The following is a 20,432-nucleotide window of genomic DNA, read 5'->3' as shown; positions in this document are numbered from 1 at the left end:
TGTGAGTTAGAATGTAGGAATTAACATCTATGCTTTTGTTGTATTGAAGGTCATTTCAGGATACGAGTAAAAACAGCAATATGTTATACTGTATACAGAGTATTATAAATAATTTGGTAAGATAATAAATACAAGGCCTGTGTGGGAAAATACTCTAAGAATAGAAGCAAATACTCCAACGTGATAAAAGTCATTAGCTTATGGCTATGGGATTACAGGTTGTTTTTATTTTGTTTCACTTGATGTTTTTCTGCATTTTCATATTTTCTGCAGTGAATATGTATAACTTGTACAGTGAGGAAAAGCAACAGAGGTAATTTTAGAAAAGGACTTTGAATCTCCAGGTACTGTTTTTATCAGGGATCTTTTGAATTGCAGACATTGAAGTTCATTTTTTTCCCTCTCTGGCAATTGCAGGAGTTTGAAATTAGAAATCTTGTTTGAGCATAACCTAACATGCCCTGAATTAATGTGGAGGCCTATTTTCTAATGAGGCCAGAGTTCTCCGGAGGCTGGAAGACATCACCATTTCAGCGATTTCTTCTCCGTTCACACTGTGCTTTCCAGATGCTCATGTCTTTTCCTCCCGTCTCCCCCTCCAGCGACAGCAGGGCTTCTCGCGGTTCTGGTGGTAGGGGGCTACATTAAGGTCTATGTCTTAAATAGATGCTGTGGATCCACTTGGCCACGGAAGGCTTCAGCAGTCAGGAGAGAGCCTGCTGATTGCCCAGGTGATTGCAGGGTCTATGCAAGATGCCCTATAAACATGGCCTCTTTTTCTCTGAAAGATGGTAAAGATGCAGCGGGTGCCTGGACCCAAGGACCCAGCGGAGCTGACTTACTACACCCTGTACAACGGGAAGCCTTTGCTGGGGACTGCCGCTGCCAAGATCCTGAGCACCATTGACTCCCAAAGGATGGCCTTGACCTTGCACCACGTTGTCCTTCTGCAAGCTGACCGTAAGGGGATAGTCTTTCCATTCATTATTCTTAACGCCATTAAATGTTTCCTGCACATCAAAGTGATACCCTAAGCTCCTGTTAATGGATCCAGAGCTAAGCATATTTCTGTCCTAGAAGGTTTTTAAATCAATCAGCTGTGTTTGAAGCAGTAGGTTTGGGGTAAGGGATAGGTTTTGAGTATTAGAAAGACAGTAATGATAATTGCTATGCCCAAGTCCTACCCACTCATCCTCCTCAGTATAGTCTGGTGAATAGCTAGAAAAATCACCATAGGTGCCCCGGCTTGTGAGGCTCTGTGGATTGAGTGTTAGCCTGCAAACTGAAAGGTTGCCAGTTTGATTCCCTGTCAGGGCACATGCCTGGGTTTTGGGATGGGACCCCAGTTGGGGGTATGTGAGAGGCAACCATTCAATGTATCTCTTACACATCAATGTTTCCCTCTCTTTGTCCCTCCATTCCCCTCTCTCTAAAAAATAAGTAAATAAAAATTTTAAAGATTTTTTTTTTAAATCACCGTAGCTGAGATCATGCTTGTTGTCTGGGGAATGAAAGCTAATTTGATTCAGTCAGCATGTATAGAGTCCTGCGTGAACTGCTGCCTTGGTGATGGAAGACAGGCAGAAGTGGGCAAGACCCGGTCCCTGCCTTTAAGGAGCAGAGAGGGAGTTAATGCGAATGCAGAGGAGTGGACTGCAGGAAAGTGCCACAAGGAGGTAGTGTGATACAGGGGTTGACAGAGGGAGAGTTTTCTCTGAAGGGGCATCTGGGAAGAGTGAACGGAGAGAGGATATTAAAAGTAATAGCTGCCCCTTTGAATACCCTCTCCCATGGCAGCTGCTATGCTCATTGCTTTACATGGATGTTCTCACTTTCTCTGCTGATTAGGGCAACTTTATTCAGCTCCAAGTTACAGATGAGGAAACTGAGGCTCAGAAAAGTTAACTAACTTGGTCATTATCGCAGAACTAGTACCTAGATCTCCAGGATATGAATCTGGACCTGCCTGACTGCAAATGTGTGTTCTTAACTGTATTATATACTAAGATTTCAGCAGAGGGAGTGGAAGGGTATATATTCCAGAAAGAGGGAGAGGCATAAAAAAATAGAAGCAAAGAGTACCAGGTGTGCTTGAAAAACAAGGGGTTCAAATTGCCTGGAGTGCAGAAACTTGAGGAGGAGTTGATGGGATTAGGGAGGTGTATTATGAGAGAGCCAGGCCTTGGTTGGCAGGGGGAGACTGTACGTAACATGATTCATTTGCTGGAGATCTGCTGGCTCACTGTCTCTTCTACAATGCTTCCCTGTTCCAGTCCATCCTCTACTTTGATCTTTCATCCTGGGGCCTCCTCACTTCTCTCTGAGGCCTGGTGGGGCTTAGGAAGGAGCGGAAAGGTGAGAGCTGGCTTTATTTGGAGCAAGAGGTGAATGGAGTGTCAGGGGAAGTGGTTGAGGCTAAGGGGAGCTTGCTGATGGCGGTTGAAGGGGAGCGGTGGAAAGTTGAGAGCATGGGTGGGAGAGAGAGTGTATCAGATTAGAAGATGCATGGAGTCAGGGATCATCTGGGGAATTCCCCAGAGGCTGGACTAGGACCCAGGGAGCCAGGAGCCAGACCCTATTCTGCCGGACTCCACAGCCGCTGTCCCTCAGTCTTCATTTTTTGTGTCCTCCAAATCCACATGGTCCTCTCAGTTCCCTTCTTTAATAGCTCACAGGTATCTTCCCTCTTCTCCATTTCATCATTATGTCTTCTTGGACTTTGCAGGTACTTTCCAAATAACCTCAGTCACTTTGCCATTAATGCACGGTCTGTACTATAATTAGAGTCATTATATACACTTTGGAAAACACACAGATTCTGATCTTACACGGGAATATTCACCACTCACGTTTCCTGTTCCTCTGAAGCCTTCCTTGACCCCTGAAACAGAATGACATCCCTAAATCTTTCTTAGTTCCAGGGGCCTCCGTCACCCTTATCACATTGAGCAAACAACTGACCTTTGAGCTCTTTAAAAGCAGGTACCACATCTCATTTGTCTTTGAATACCCAGCCCCAGCTACTGTCTGGCTTTGTTCTTGTGAAGGCAAACCACCGACCTTTGCTACGTGTCTCTGCCAGTCCCAGAGGGAGGCACACAGTTGGAAGACACCCAAGCAGAGCAGAGCAGAGGAGAGCAGTGCCTTTGCAATAAAACAGACCTGGATTCATGCCCTCACTCTTCCACTTTGTAGCTGTGGAGCTTAGAGACAAATGAATACCCTCTCTTACCTTTATTTTCCTCATCTATAAAGTGGTAATATTTAAAATACAGACCTGATAGTGCTACTTACAGGACTAAATGAGATAATTATTTTATGTAAAGGGCTTAGTACGATCCTGGGGCTCCTATTAAGTACTTAGTAAGGGGTAGCTGAATGTCTCATTTACCCATAAGGTAGAAGGAGTAAAGGAGAGAGGGAATGAAGAAGAAAAGGTGATTTGAAGGTTAAGAACCCATGCAATTCACAGAATAGGGTGCTATTAATGAAAATAGAAAGGGGATTGGAGAGGAGAAGCATTTTCAGAAGGGAGAGGGGGTCCCTTCTAAAATATATTGAAGGGGGCACCAATGGGATATTGAGGACTGAAGTTAAGAGAGTTGTTGGAATTCAAGCCTGAATCTCGGGAGAGATTAAAGTTAACACTACAGGTTTTTGAGAATGTTGTAGATACAGATTAGAGTTAAAATCCCGGAGAAAATGCTGGAGTGAGAGAGCATAGCTAGAGGACAGGCCCTGGGAAGTGCCTCCTGCCCAGGATCCGGTGGGGAAGAAACTGAATCCAGTGGAGAAGAGGAGGAACAGGGATGTTGTCAATCCCATTTTGTCCCAATAGTTTTAAAATCAGCCTGCAATGTGAATCTGAGGTCAGCACATCGAATAGGGTCAGTGTTGAACAAACACCTTGTTTCTCTGAAGTGGGGTGGTGGGCGGGGGTGGCAGATAGCATTCTGTGTGTTCCAACGTCTTATAAATCGCCAGGTCTGGGGCCAGCGTGCAAGGCCCTATGTGCGTGCCCTACAGTGGAGTGTGCAATGCTGCTTGACCCCATCACCCCTAGGTAAGGAGGCAGCAGTGAATTCTAAAGAGGTGGCTTTATCTCCTATGAAGGTTCTCATCAGCTCCTTTTGCAGGATCTGGAGTGATAGGTTCTTCATAGTGGTTATGTAGCTGATGTAACAGAAAAACAATTCTCCCCGTGCAGAACCAGACCAGAGCAGGAACTGGTTTACCTTACATGGCCATCAGGCACTTATCTCAAAAATACCATTTACAGCCCTGGCTGGTGTGGCTCAGCAGATTGAGCACCAACCTTCAAACCAGGTGGTTGCTGGTTCGATTCCCAGCCAGGGCACATGCCTAGGTTGCGGGCCAGGTCCTCAGTGGGAGACACATGAGAGGAAACCACACATTGATATTTCTCTCCCTCTCTCCCTCCCTTCCCCTCTCTCTGGAAATAAATATAAATCTTAAAAAAAAAAAAAACCCATTTACAGAAAGGAACAGACTGACCCTTTGGTGAAGGGAACGTGTGCACATTCACTGTTTCAGCAAACACTTTTTGAGCACCTGTTACGTGCCTGGAACTGTTCTAGGCACCGGAGACATAGCAATGAACGAAACAGACAAAACCACCCACGTGGAGCTTACACTTCTGAGTGGGCAGATCAGATAAAATCAATAGTATGTCAGATGCTAATATGTGCCTTGGAGAAAAATTAAGCAGGAAGGGCTAGTGGGCGTCAAGGAGATGATGGTCAGGACTTTAAATTGCTGGGGTAGGGGAGTCGAGGAGAGGCTGGCTCACTGAGGTAGTAACTTTTGAGTGAGCACTTGAAGCTCTTTGGGGCCAAGGTTCCAGGCGGAGGGGAGGGTTTGAGACCAGCAAGGAGGTCACTGAGGGTAGCAGCAATGAGGCCCAAGGTACAGATGAGGGGTCACGAACACATGAGCCTCCCAGGCTACACCCCGGGAGGGGTGACAGCCACGGGACGCCTTGGGCAGGAGAGCAACATGCACCAAGCACACACCAGCTGCAGGGCCTCCTCCCAGTCCACACGCACCAGTCATGAACTCGGATGTTGTGACAGCCACAAAAAATGAGCCAGAAACATCCTTTCAACATTCGTTCCATGTGAGAATAATTTATGTTTGGTTTAGGTGATGTGGATCCTTGACTTCATTCTTTCTGACAAGCATTTGTGTGTGTGTGCGACACGCTCACGCGTACACTTCCGCTCATCTGTGTCAACTCGGAACTTAGACTGCATATGTCAGAGAATGATTTCTCATAGAAGCACCTAACCGCCTGGGGGCTCAGGTTGCTCGCTGCAGTTGGGGATAAGAATGGCACCCAGCCAGGGGCCTGTCACAGCGCCCAATGCACAATGGGTGTCCAGAACATGTTTCCTTTTCCTGTCCTTCCTCCACTGCAATTCTTGCAAATTAAATAAATGTTTGTTTCCTTTCACCTCTGTACATGACTCTGGTTTCAGATCATTGTGCCAATGAATATATTGTGTTTGGATGACTTCAGTTGGCCTAACTTTACTATCTCTTTGACTGTTAAGTGAATTTATTAATGTACATGAGATGAATCTATTCTCTCCTCATTTAAATAGAGACGAAAGGATTTTACAGACTGCACCAGGAAGGAACATATCCCCCAAGACAATAAAGCTGAGAAAAAGCAGGACACATGTAAATATTTCATTCTTACTAATGAAAAGAATCGATATATATTTAGGGCATTATGTTGTGATACACTATACATTTTTCTTTATCAGGACAGAATAGGACAGCCAAGAAGAGGCATTTTCATATTTTTCACAGCAAGTCTGAGCTTTGGAAAATGTTGAAGGCATAAAACTCACATATAAATACCAAATTACTAAAAGCAGGAGCAATTAAATGTTTAATGTCAACAGAAGCACACCATCTAATGAGCCATTTTCAGAAGTTAATAATGTGATTAATCACCAATAGACAAAAACTGGGGTACAGAAATTCTTGGTACCAAGCGCACTCCACATCTAAGCACTGCCTGATGAGAGGCAGATCTGGGCGACTGAGGTACCAGGTGAAGTGAGGGGTGGGGGGTTGAAGTCAGAGAGAGAGAGAGCTGGCTCCCCAGGCAGGTCCTCACCCTGTGGCACTTACCAGTGGGGTCTTTATATTCCAGACTCTGGTCCTCAGCTTTGCCAGGCTAGTAGCCCACAGAGTTCAGCAGAATCAGGAGAACCAACTCATGTTAACCAGACGTACCAAGATATTGATATATAAACCAGACTGGCAGTATATTCATTTAAAATATGGATGAGAACTACCAAGGAGATGGTACTTCTTTTAACTGCCCAATACTCTATCCTGTATGAAAATCTGTATGGGGAGCCAAATTGTAACGGGGGTAATGGTAGGTCATTTATATATTCATTCAGCTTTTAATTAAATACCTACTGTGTACAAGGCCCTATTCTAGGCCCTGCAGATAGAGCGGTGAACAAGAGACAAACATTTCCTGCCCGCTTAGCATGCATATTCTGATACAGGGGTCAGAGGTGAGAGAGGACATATGAATCATGTCAGGGAGTGATATGTGCCTTAGCGCCTTGTCACTCTGCATGTGGCCTGGGTGCCTGCTGCATGGGCACTACCTGGTAGTTTGTTCGAAAGGCAGACTCTCGGGCCCCACCCCAACCCACAGGAATCAGCCCCCAGGAGATGGATGCGCATGTTAGAGTTTCAGAAGCAGTGCTTTAGAGAAAAAATAAGTAGGACGGGGGGGGGGGGGGGGGGGGGGGGGCGGGGGGGCGCGGAAATGGGGGTGGAGAGTGCCAGGCAGGGATTGTTATTTCCTGTAGAGTACAGGGAAGACCTCACAGATAGGGTGACACTGTTCAGAGCCCCGAAGAGAAGGGTCAACACTGATGACAGAGTCATTGGCCTGAGAAACGGAGTTGGGAAGCCATGTGAAGATCTAGGTGAAGAATGTTCTAGGTGGAGGAATCAGCCAGGGCAAACACCCTGAGACAGGAGCAGGTCTAGCCCATTTGGGGAACAGTAGGAGGTCAGAGGGAGTTAAAGGAAGAACACCACACCGGGCGATAAAGCCAGACTGGGGTCCTTGGAGGGGCAGATCACTTAGGGTCCTCATAGAAATTCTGAGGACTCTCTGACTCTCACTCTGAGTGGGATGGGAGCCTCTAGAGGATTTTGAGCACGAGAGTGTTGTGATCTGAGTTTTTCAAGTATCACTCTGGCCGCTGTGTTACAAATAGACCGTAGGGGACAGGGTGCAAGGTAGGAGGCCACTGAGCAATGATTCAGGGGAGAGACGTGGGGGTCTGAGCCACAGAGAAAGCAGCAGTGAGGGAAAGAAGCGAACAGACCCTGGATGTGTGTTGGAGATGGAGACCACAGGGTTTGTTGATGATGGATGTTGGGTGAGAGTAAAAGAGAAGGGTTAAGACTGATGACAAAGTTATTGGCCTGAGAAACTGGAAGGGAGAAGTTGCCATTTATTGGAGTGGAGAATATCACAGGAAGAACAGGTTTGGGGGTGAGGGGAATTTTAGAGAGGGTTTTGCACGCATTAAATTGAGATATCTCTTAAGTATCTAATTGGAGAGTTGAGCTGGCAGTTGGATACAGGACCCTAGAGTTCAGGGTAGAGGTTGGAAATAATGAGAATATAAATGAGCACCATCAGAATGTGGATGGTATTTAAAGTCTATGAGATCATCTAGGGAGTGGGAGAGAAGCGAACTTGGGCCGTATAAATGGACAGTGTCAGCAAGCTGAAACAGCCAGTTGCCGTGATCTCGTCCACCAGGACAGACCTGCTGTCCGTCCAGATTGTCCAAGTTTACCAGTCAGGGCCCATTCCACTGGTGTGGGCGAGCCCTTGCCTGGCCTTTGGCTCTCTTCCTCTAGATTTTTTTGCAGACCCCACTTCCTTCTCTTAATAACTCTATAGGCAGTTGCTTTGCTTACCATTTTCTTTATTTTGGTTCCAAGAACATATTGGTTCTTTTGATTGAACTGAAGTGTTTTCCAAGCTTCCCCCCTTCAGTGATCATAGGGGACTCCCATCCATCTCATGTCAGGGGCTTTTTTCTTTTTCTTATATTTTTCTAACCCAACTTCTGAAAAAGTTGAAAGAATCATACAGTGAACACACATGTCCCCACCACCTAGATTGTACAAGGAGCATTTTACTGTGTTTTTATGATCACGTGTCTGTTTGGCTGTGTATTCCTCCATTCATCCATTCATCTGTCTCTTTTTGGGTTTTTTGATGCATTTCAAGATTGCAAACATCTGTAGACTTCAACCCTAAGCACTTCAGTGTGCATACCATTGCCTCGAGTTCAATTGTTCATGATGTTTTTAGGTAAAATTTACATGCAGTGAAATGCACAGAACTTATGTATCTCATTTGATGAGTGTTGACGAATGTAGACATCTGAGTAATGCCAGCCCTACATGACCGTGCCCCTGTCGCCCTTTGTAGATTAGCTAATTCCAGCCCCACCCCCTGGAGGCCCCTACTGCTCTAATAGCGCATTCTTCCTACCGACATTGGCTTCCATTCTCTTTTCTTTACTTGGGCTCTGAGAACGGCCTGATCCTTTTGATTAGACCGAGGCATATCCAAGCTCTCCAGCCAGCCATCTGGGGAGGCCGGAGGGAGGTCTCCACCAGTTACATTTTAATCATTGCTCACTCAGAAGGTGACGTCACAACCATCTATAGAGTCACCTCTCTGTGGCCTTCGCCTCCTCATCCCAGCACCACTCTAATCCTCAGATTTCTTCTCCTCTTTTAACTCATAGACATCAGCAATGAGGAAAGCTCATACAGATCCATATTCCTCGTCCTCGTAGTAATAGCGAAGCCTAGCATTCTACTGAGCACCTACCAAAGCACCACATGCGGCTCATCTCACAGATGCCTCGAGAAGTGGTAGCCCCGTGTACAGATGAGGAAACAGACTCAGAGATGTTGAGTCCCTTGCCCAGTGCAAGAGCCTTTCTAATCCCAAACCCTCTTACCTGTCTCACGACCTGGGACTGGGGGGTATTTATCTCCAGCGGCCTTTCCCCTTCCCAGTGCTCCTTGTCATGTGCTTCCTGCTGGCTCTTTCCCGCAGCCGTGGTGAAGAACCCACCCAACAACCTGTGGATCATCGCCGCGGTGCTGGCGCCCATCGCTGTGGTCACGGTCATCATCATCATCATCACTGCCGTGCTCTGCCGGAAGAACAAGAACGACTTCAAGCCGGACACCGTGATGAACCTGCCTCAGAGGGCGAAGGTACGCAACGGAAGCAGGCGGACAGGAGCGGGGGCCCCAGCCTGCAGGGGGCTCTGCCTGCCTTTTCTCTCTTGGCTTCGGAGACCTTGCAAGTACCTTCAGAAACATCCTAACGGGTCCTGATCTTCTTGAAGGAGACCCTTTATTTATTAATTTATGTGTTTGAATGTTTGAAAATTTATGGTAAAATATGCATAACAAAGGTTATCATTTCAACCATTTTTAAGTGTACGGTTCAGTGTTGATAAGTATAGTCACTTTGTTGTACGCCCTTCACTTTTACAACTGGGACGTGATAGCTGCTGCTTATCTCATGCTCACTCTTTGCCGTAAATGCTTCTAAGTGCTTTCTAGACAGCAACTCAGTCCTCACTGCAACCCTTTGAGGAAGGGCCCTTATTTTACGGATGAGGAAACTGAAGCACAGATTAGAGGGGCCTTGATCTAATCTGACTCCTTCCGTTTACTAAGAAATGACTCCTTTAGATTGCTGCAGTTAGTGAGTAGCAGAACTGATAGTAGAATTAGGTCTCTTGGCTCATAACACAGGGCTCTTTGAGGCACCGTAGACCGTCAGAATTTTCCTTCTTCACTGGCAGGAGAGTGGCTTACTCTCAAAGGCTGCCGTGACAGGCAAGCTGCAGAGAGCCCTGGCCAGTCAACTGTCACACTCCAGGGGCTCCAGTGAAGCCTGGCCAGGAGCCCCACCCACTCTCACAGCCTCCACTGGCCTGCCCCAGTCACCTCTGGTGACTTGGAGGGGAATGGACTGAGAAAATTCCAAAGGCTCATTTTCCAGTCACATGGCTCCCTCCATGATATTCCGTAAAAAAAAAAAAAAAATTATAATCTGTAATACCTGGTGCTTAAATAATGCCTTACAATTTGCTGGGCTCTCCTAGGTTGTGGTCAGAGAAGGTTTCATTATTTTATTGCTAAGAAGCCCAAAGGAAAGGGAAACTGTGGGACTTGACCAAAATCACAAAACTCTCAGCAGAGGGGTGACTCCAGCCTCTGTCTGAGGTTTTGGGACCTTTCTACTTTGCACACCTCTCCGATCCCTGAGCTGTGGCAGGTAGAATCCTCTTCCAGCTCTGAACCCCCGAACTTTGTCCAGCTGGGCAGGAATGGAACAGTGACTGGAATTCCATGTCCCCTGGAAGGCATGTTGGGGAGATCAATCTTGCTGGGAGACGCTCATGCCTCATTCTTTCTGGGTGATCACCCCTCGCTTCAGCAAAAGAAATCAAATTAATTTTATTGTTTATTAAATCAATTCACCTGTTGAGAAGCTGCAGCCTGATTAGACACTCTGTGTTCTGAACAGCCAATCCCCAAAGAATGTCGTTCTGTTTCTGTTGACACAAAGCCACCCGCTTCCCAGACGCATCGCAATGTTGGTAATTACCCAAGCAGTGAAAAGTGAAACTGTTCCAAGTGAGGGGATTTCATTTCATCTGAGCTTACCTACAATCTGAGCCTTTCCGACATAGCAGTAGTCACCGGAATCTAACTGCAGCCCAGTTCAGGAATGCAAACATGCCATACTGAGGTCGTAAATGCCATCTTCGTGTTATAGATGAAGCCGGAATTTTATGAATTTGCCAAGGTGATTTGGCCAGCACTTGATTTCAGCATAGCTTCTGGCTTGAAAGCTATCTGCAGCTGGAACAGATTAATGTTTGGGGTTCTCATAGCCCTTTTTTATGTTCCTGTCCGGTGCATTGTGCTTTGGGAGATACCTGGCTGGTGTTGGAAATCAAGCAATTTATGTTGCATGAGATGATTGAATTCACTTGTGTGTGGTGATGCTGGTTATTTTCTCCCTCAATGAGGCTGGGCTACACACTTTGATTGCCAAAGCCCTTTTACCACAGGAAACCAGCAGGGTGGAACTGCATCCTTCTGCGTTGTGGCTTGCAACAGGAAAGCCACCTGCATCACTTCTCACGACCTGTGTGTGTGAGCAGAATTCATTGAATGCCAAGGGACAAGGTGGAATGAAAAAGTTAGCTTTTGCCACCAACCCATAGACCAGGAGGGCAGTCTCCTGGTCTCCTGGGACATCACTGTGTCTTTAGAACGCAGACTACAGTGCCAGGGGATATCCTGGGATCCTGGCTGAGACTCAGTAAAAGACTTAACAAGCTTAGAGGAGGTGGGTGTGGCTGTCCTGAGAGCTGAGGCCAGGGCGTGCACGCCCACGCCCTTCTTCAGAGACAAGGCACCTCAAACAGGCCTGGTTACCTGCTGTCTGCTGGGCTTCTGCAGGTCGAATGTCGGGAAGATGATAAATGCAGGAGGGCCAGGAAGTTACCTCCTTTCTTCCTAGTTCACGTCTCTTCACTCTTTGTCATTGAATTCACATCCTTTTCCCTGTTGTTCTCCTCCTATAAATGAAGAGAACATGGCTCCCAGGAACAGGCGATCCTAGGGCACACTGGCTACAGCCATATCGGGATGCACACAGAGCTTGGAGGGCCTGCAGTGGTTGGCACGGCCATCTGTTCAGGACAGGCCAGTCACCCGTGAAGATACCCACTGTTTCCTCTTTCTCACATCCTATCTGTACCTGTATGTGACTTCTTTCTGCCTCAATTTTCCCATGTGTGAAAGGGGGTGATTGGTTGTGGTAAGGATCGAGTTAGGTAAACTACTTTGAGCTGTGCCTGGTATATGAGAAATATTATACACAAGTTGGCTCTTATTATTACAATGCTCTCTTCTTAGAATATCTGGGTGACATTCCAACTTTTGAAATTATTTGAGATGATTTGATTGAATAGTTTTACAAAACTCACAGAAGTAACTATAAATACTTAAAGACAATGTATTGATGGGGTTGGGCATCACTAGTTGTGTCTAGTTGTGTCTTAATTAATCTCAGGCAATTTTCAAGTTGCAGGTTGAAAGACCACTACCCTGTCGGTCAGAAGAGTAAGGGACAAGTCCTGAGTCTTTCGCCACTTAGCTGCGTGACCTTGGGCAAGTCACAGAACCTGTTTAAGCTTTTGTTTCCTTACCCGTGAAATGAAGTCTGTGGTGTTTGCCCTGCCTGCCTCATGGGGTTGCTGTGAGGACGAAATGAGGTGTCACCATTTTGCAGGCTCTAAGTACTGAACACATGCAGAGGCTGTTACTTCTGCTTACCCATCCTCAACCCAGCGCCTGAAGTACCCAGCAGGGAACTTCAGCCCCCTGTGGAGGGTAAGGAGCCAAAGGAGAGAGAGTTGGAGGTGGGCCGGGGGGCCAGAGCCAGCTTGCCCTCCTCACTAGGTTCTTGGGAAGTCTTAGCTGCCCTTGGAGACCCCCAGTCCCTCTCTGACATGCCAGGAGTATCAGCACAGAAGCAAGGCCAAGTACGGTAGGAGATGCCCGACCACGACAGCAGGCAACAGAAGGGAAGGAGAGGCTGGGGGAAGAACCATCAGCAGAGGTTATTCTGGCTCTGGCTCCATGGATCAGCTGTGTGAGCCCAGGAAGTTGCTTGACCTCCTTGAACCTCAGTTTCTTCTTCTTCATCTTCAGAATAATACCTCCCTCCTTGATGGGTAGTGAGGATGAAATGACAGGTTTACGTAACGTGTTTGGTACTGTACCAGTGATACCAAGTGAAGCTGCAGCTGTGAGGCCCTTGATGGTAGGGGCCCAGTTACATTCATCTTTGTATGTCCACCACCAAGCGGAGTCCCTGGCACAAACCACTGCTCAATAACTATAGTTGGAACAAAATCAAACAGGATAATGGGGAGCTTGGGGTATTTTGGAAAAGAGATCAGCGGGAGATGAGGCTGAGCAGGTGGGTTCAGCCAGAATTTGAAGGGCCTTGAATGCCTTGCTGTAGAGATTAGGAGTCATAAATCATTTCTAGTGACCTGATATGGTTTAAGGGAAATACTGGGTTGGCCAAAAAGTTTATTAGTTTTTTTGTGGGGTTTTTTTTCCCCCCCGTAAGTTGGCTCTAGTAGTGCTTAGCCATCTTTAACTTCATTCGAAACAGTTTTGTTAGATTGTAATGTGACAGCTGTCACATCAGGGTGCATTAAAAAAACATCATAATTGGTGAATTTTTGTGTAGCCATGTTAATATTGAAGATGGAAAAAATAAGCAACATTTTCTGCTTATAATGCCTATTATTTCAAGAAAGGTAAAAATGCAACTGAAATGCAAAAAAAAAAAAAGAATTTTGCAAGATTTTACCAGTTGGGCCACAGTCCTAGACCATTAAATCTATCTGGAGCCTTCCTGTTAATATTTCTCAACTAAATTAGCTGCTGAAGGAAGAACTTCCGGTCATATCGAGTTCTGATAGAACCCAAATGGTGGAGGTTGGGTTCATCCCTACATTTTCATGAAGAGAATCACTGATGTCCATTTCACCTGGACTGAGATCTTGTAGCAAGGCAAACAATATTGACTGATCTCGAGTGAATGCTTACTATGTGCCAGGCACTTAGCTAAATGCTGGACTTGAATTTACTTACTTAATCCATACCACATCCCTCGAAGATGTCGACTATCACTCTCACATCCAGACACGTTGTATCCCGTCTACACTATTATGATCTCCGTTTTACCAATGAGTAAGCTGGTGTGCAGGGAATTTCAGTAACTTATCCATGGTCACCCAGCCAATAAGTGGCAGAGCCAGGATTTGAACCCAGGCAGTCTGTTTTCAGAGCTGTTGCTACTAACCACTCCATTGTCCTGCCTCCAACCTGTGTTGTGTTGCTTTGGAGTGTAAAGCAGAATAGAGACACTCCCAGGAATTCTTTAAACAAGCCTCTTGGTTTTTTATTACTACACTAATAGATGTCTGTTGGGTTTTGCTCACAGCTGCCCTATTCACTTGGGATTTCATACATTGTACAGTAAAAGCCTTGCTAGTTTCTCAGTAATGAACTATAGGAGAGCCAACTTGCTTAAGGGAGAGTCTGGATTAAATAGTGATTCCATAAATTCTACGTGGTGGCATGTTTCTTTCCCTCTGTTTTCAGAGCTGTGATTCCCCTTTAATACTCAGGGTGGTGGAGGTGAAGCAGATAGGATTACCTTCATTTCTCAGATGACCAAATTGAGGTTCACTGTTCAAGTGACTTGGCAAGGTCACACACCCATTATTGCACAGGAGTTAAGGGATGACAGAACATTCCTAGGTAGGAGAGGATACAGGACCTGTTTAACGTACCAGTGAACAGTTCTAAAAAGCCATATCCAGAGACTTCAAATTAGTGGTCTAAAATCCCTGCATGAAGTTTGTTCTCACGTACATTTTTTGCATCTTGTTTTCACTGTTCTGAGTAAGTCTTATCTGTAGAGATTCTGAAGCTAGACGGAATTAACACGGAACCTGATTTTGCAGAGACGGATTATGATGGAGATGAGAAAACTCCTATTTATCAGCAAGCTAAGCATGGTCCTGACTCCTGCACTTTCCCGCCTGTCTTCTCTCAAAGCCATGGTTAGAGTCACCCTGTGCCCGAAAGGCGACTGCAAATCTGTTTCTTCTTTGCAGCCCGTGCAAGGCTTTGATTACGCCAAACAGCACCTGGGCCAGCAAGGGGCGGACGAGGAGGTCATCCCCGTGACCCAGGAGACGGTGGTCCTCCCACTGCCCGTCAGAGATGCTCCGGCCTTGCAGGAAAGGGACGTCGCCCAGGATGGAAGCACAATCAAGACGGCCAAGTCCACCGAAACCAGAAAGAGGTAGGCAGGGGGCCCACTTCTGCCTCTCTGTGTCAGCTGGAGAAATAATTGATGGTGAGAGGAGCCAAAGCCCTCAAGTTAATTCCACTGTTCTCTTTGAACATCCGCCTTCCTGCTCATTATGAATATTTGAAAAGGAGACCGAAGGAGACAAGGAGAATTGTATGTGGCTTCTCGTGAGCCACCCTTCGTAAGGTTTTATATCGCGGATCAACCACAACAGCGGAGATTTAGCTCTTATATTTATGATAATAAACTTGGCACTGACATCGCACTTACATATTTTAATTTATCTTAAAAGCAGTTCTTTTGATTTAGCATGTATAGTTGTATTTTATCTGGCAGTTCCTTGGTGGTGTATGCTTTTAGTTCAAAACCATTTATTGAGTTTTTACTGTGAACACAGTAGGTTGACATGCATTGGGAGGACTACAAAGGGGTTTAAGAGCAATTCCTGACCCCAAGGATCTCATGCTGGAGACAGAGAGGGAAATAGCTGGCATACCAAGCATGACATGCGGGCGCCCGCGGTGGAGTCTGAACAAAGTGCTGTGGGAAAGAGAGGTGGAAGAACTTGACTCTGGTGAGGAGGGGTGTTGTGGAGGAGGCTGAGGTTTAGCTAGGCCTTGAGGGGTGAGAGGGGCGTCAATAGGTGGGAAGAGATAAAGGCATTCAGTCCGAAAGAGCCTGGAGAGAGAAGGACAGACACATTCACTTAAGGGTGAGTGTCCCTGGAGTTTAGAGTTCACAGGGACTGAGATGTAGTGAAGGATAACAGCAGAAGATAGATTAAAATTGTGGAGAGTTTTAACTTCCAGACTAAGGAGTTTGACCTTTATGCTCTGGCCAATGGGAAGCCACCGCAAGTTCTTCAGGAAGACAGTAATGTCCAGCCTGCACTTTAGAAAGATGACTCGGGTGGTAATGTGGAAGATAGATGGGAGAGGTTAGGCCAGGAGACTCATTATTTTATTATAAGGACTTAGCAATGGCCTCATAAAGAGGTAATGACCCCTATGGGAAGTCCTGTTGGCTGGCTAAACCAACTCCCATTGCCAGCCCCCTTCTCCCTTGCCTCGAGACTGCAGTGGCTGGAAAAGCTACATCCTTCTGGCCTCCTTCCCTCTTTCCTTCCCTTCACCTAACAGATATGTATTGATTGTTTGTTGTGTATCAGGCACTGGGGATATTGCAGTGAACAAAACAAAATTCCTGCTCTCACAGGGCTTACAGTATGGTGGGGAGAGATAGACAATAAACAAACAGAGAAATAGATAGATACTAGGTCGAGTGGTGATGAGTATGAAGAACACCGAAGCATGGTAAGGGGATAGAGAGATGGAGAGGGGGAAGGTGATGCTATTTTAGCAGGAAGCCAGGGAAGGCCTCTGTGATAGAGTGACATTTGAGAAAGACCGGGTTGAAATGATGTATAAGCCTGGAAGCTATCTAGAGGAAGCTGGAACAGTATGTGCAAATCCCAGAGGCAGGTACTTCCGACTTGCACAAAGGAGAGCAGGAAGGCCAGAGAGGCTGGTGTGAACCTTGGAGGATGTGGTCTCAGCTGAGTCAGAGAAGTTGCCTGAAGTTTGATCCTGTCAGACATCTTAGACCAAAGTCAGGACTTGAAATTTGTTGTAAATGAAGATCAGAAGTCATTGGAGGGTTTTGGGAAGAACAATGACATAATGTGACTTGCTGTTTTAAAGGCTCACTCTGGCTGCTGTGTGGAAAACAGACTATAGAGAAACAGCACAGGAGCAGGCAGCCCTGTTAGACAGCTGTTCTAGTCCAGTTGAGAGACGATGGTGTGAGGTATGATTGGATTCTAGAGATGTTTGAAGGAAGAGCTGGCAAGATTTGATGAGAGCTTATTATAGAGCATTGTAGAGGAATGAATTTGCCATGTATTGTGTTGGAGAAGACTTTGTAGGGGACAATCAAGAGTTTGAATGTGAAGTCTGAGATGCCCATGGGGCATGCAAGTGGAGATGTTGAGAACTCAGTTAAGCACATGAGTCTAGAGTTCAGAGGAGAGGTCCAGGGTAGAAATGTGGATGTAGCAGTGGCCGGTGTTTACATATATAAAGCCAAGAGTCTCGATGGGATCACCTACCAAAGCATAGATAGAGGAAAGGTCTGCGAGCTGACCCCTGGGGCACTGCAGTGATTGCAGGGCCAGATGATGAAAAAGAATCAGCAAAGGAAACCAGAAAGTGTCAGGAAGAAAAGCATGAGAAGAACAAAGCAAGAGCGGAATCCGAGAAGCCAAGAGAATGGAGTAGTTTGAGGAGAAAGGGAAGATGGTCTGTATCAAAAACTCAAGTTTTTGTATTGGAGTCAAGAGCAGGGCTATGTGTGTTTTCCCCAGGAGTTCTTGGTACCTCAGAAAGAGGCACAGAGAAACAGAGGGTTGGATTTCAGAGGGTTGTGTCAGAAAGAAAGTTGAGGGTGTGTGGATTAGTTACCTATTGCTCCATAACAAACCACTCCAAAGCTTAGAAGCTTAACACAACCATCTGCTGAGCTCAGGATTTTTTGTGGGACAGCAGTTTAGGCTGAGCCCAGTTGGGTGGTGATTCTGGTCAGCGGCGGGCTTGGCTGAGCTCAGCTGGGGTAGCTCATGCATCTGCAGTCAGGTGGTAGTCAGGCGGGCTCTCATCTTCTAGCAGGCTAGCCCTGGCTTTCTCACAGGGTGCTTACAGGATTCCAAGGGCATCAAGAAAAGCCCCAAAGGGCAAGCACCTCTCAAGTCTCTGCCATTGCATATTTGCTACTGTCCTATTGGCCAAAACAAGACACATGGTCAAGTCCAGAGTCAATGTAGGAGAGGACTATGTAGAGCTTGGTTACAGGGAGGTGCTGACAAATTGGGACCATTGCTAACTGTCTCCCCAGCAAAGGGATCCTAAGCAGGGCAGAATCCAAACATACAGAGAAACATATATCGATTCCTGCAATAGATGATTTATCTGAGTTGACTGGCAAATAGCATTACCTACAGTAATTATTCTCATTATGATTTTTGCCAGATACAATAAAATCATGTTAACAACGTATTTATCACCTATTTAGAGGACAATGAAAAGGAATAAATAGGATTACTAAAATTAGGATATTAGTACTGCCAGGAAGAAAATTCTTTTCTACCCATTCTAGTTAAATGGTTTAAGTTGTGTAAGTTTCTTTAAAAAATTTTTTTGGGGGGCCAAGCATTTCTTTTTTCTATTTTAAGAGTTTATTTCAAGCATTTCTTCTTGAATTAGCAAGAAATCTACTCTTGCTAACAAAATTTAATTACCTCCAGATTTTTATTAATAAATACTAGTGTATGAAACAAATACAGATAAAGAAAACAGGTAAAGAAAATGTCCACATTGCTGAGTGATTTCTAAATTTGCTTCATGATTTCACCATAAAGATATCATTTTGCTAAGGTCTGGCTGTATCATTGCCAAAGGAAAAATTTCACCTCTGTGCAAGTGCAGCCGGCCAGGGAGTCCGATCAGTTGGGAAAATTTTAAGGTGCCAGACCCGAGAGCAAACCCCTCATGCCCCTGCGTTTCCGACTTTCCTGTCTTGCCACATCGGCTTCCTCATTCCTACGAGATCAGGACTGTGTGACCTTTCGGAATGGGCCTGTTAGATGATCCAAAAAGTTTTTACAAGTGAAAAATAGGGAAAACCAGTGATTTGGGGGTCGTTAAGATATCTCAATATTCAAAAATTGTTTTAAAAGTGAAGGGAAAGGAGCATTCAGCCACTTGCAGACAACCAGACAGACATTGTGGGTCCTTTGCCATATGTTGGCTCTGATGATGCTATTTTGTTGGCCCACAGTTGGGATTAAGGGGCATGGGTGGAGAATCAACCATTCGCAACGGTTACTTCAATGCAGTGATTGGCCATAATTGTTCAGCAATTGATTAATCCTCACGGTGAGATTGTTCTTCCAGTTTTCATGTACACCCACATCCTCAGAATGGAGGCTATTGAGTTCAGTATCCCACAACTGCCACCTCACAGGTGACTTTGTCTTGCTTTCAGAAACATCTTTGTGACTGTCATTGAGTGGATGCACATACACGTACAAATCTCACTCACTGTTTGAGCGGAAATTTTGAGTTGATGGCTCCATATAAACCTGCCTGTAAGCTGATGCAAGGAGTAAAGCAGAGTACTTTCTTTTTTTTTCTCTCCAAAAATCTGCTCACTCACACCTTTCCTTGAAGTAAGAGAAACAGAAAATTGTTTCAGGACCAAATGAGGGAAAGGGTATGCAGATGCTGTGAAGGCCATTAAGTAACCTGTGAATGGAAAACAGATTACAAGAAGCCTTTCCCTTCCCTTTCCTGGGGACCTTACCAGAAGCCTCTTCGTCCCAATAAAGCCGGTTGGAAGAGTGTGTGCCCTTAACTATGAGCTTCTGAAAACAATCAAAGGACATGCGTGCTCCGTGTGTACGTGTATTTGTACACCCAGTGTTCTGCAGTCAGACAGCTGAAGAATAAATGAAATATATTCCATAAGTTAATATCCTATCCATATGTTCCCAAACTTATTCTTTATATTACTAGTTTTATAGGAAATTACGAGATTTTTATGGTGAAAGGGATCTCTAGCGAAATAAACTGGGAAATGCTGAATTAAGCGAAATGAGATGAGTCTCTTTATGACAGGACCAATCTGAGCCTTTGATGTGTTCATGTGCATGAGGAATATCCAAAGAAGGGATACAGCGAACAGCATTTCCCTAACTTATACTTGTGTGCAGGACTTTGGGAGGGAGCATCTCACTTGGCCCCAGTGGTCCGCTCTTGGCAGACTCTGCTTTATCCCATGGTTGTAAGTGGGCACTATCATTGTTCATGATTTTTAGGGTACTAAAATGCATGGAAGTGTGCAGACCTGAGAATTCTAAATCCCCAGAGGATGATGAGGGAGGAGGGAGGAGGAGGAAGAGGAGCATCCACTAGGTCAAGTGCTGCATTTCATTCCAGTAAATTTCCATTGTAAGGGCCGATGCCATTAGGTTCTGAATCCAGACGACTGACAATAGACGAACAAAGGCTTTGATGAGATCTCGATACCTGCCTCCTCATTGTCTCCCCCAGAGGGGAAGGCAGTTGGTCTTTATGCTCAGCCCTCCCACAGGCTGGCATGGTCTCAGGCCCGAGGGAACAGGAACTCAGCAGGGGCTCTCAAGAGCCCGGTTTCCCGCCGGGTTCCAGAAGACCAGAATCCAGCCCCTGAGGAGGGCAAGAAGACCCCATGGCGTACCCTGTACCCTGCCGCAGCTGGGACACTTTAAGAGAGACAGTAAAGGGAAGGTGCGCTGGCATGTGGGGAAAGTCCATACCTGCAGGGGGAGCTCTGGCTCCCAGAGCTAATGTGCCACCTCCCAACT

General features: G+C 45.9%; 1 protein-coding gene across 4 annotated transcripts in view; it reads left to right on the top strand.

The window, feature by feature from the left end:
- The window catches only part of KIAA1549L (KIAA1549 like), a 219,022-nt gene that overhangs the window by 153,477 nt on the left and 45,113 nt on the right, over positions 1-20,432 (top strand). For all 4 annotated transcript variants that reach the window (XM_053924932.1, XM_053924931.2, XM_053924933.1 and 1 more), the window contains 3 exons: positions 789-960; positions 9,155-9,318; positions 14,835-15,025. In XM_053924932.1, the coding sequence (XP_053780907.1) occupies positions 789-960; positions 9,155-9,318; positions 14,835-15,025 (527 nt within the window). The remainder of the gene's footprint in view (positions 1-788; positions 961-9,154; positions 9,319-14,834; positions 15,026-20,432) is intronic.

Source organism: Desmodus rotundus, chromosome 5 (assembly GCF_022682495.2).
Source record: "Desmodus rotundus isolate HL8 chromosome 5, HLdesRot8A.1, whole genome shotgun sequence".
NCBI lineage: Eukaryota > Metazoa > Chordata > Mammalia > Chiroptera > Phyllostomidae > Desmodus > Desmodus rotundus.
Note: the sequence above shows the minus strand (reverse complement) of the source record. Positions and strands in the feature narration are given on the sequence as shown.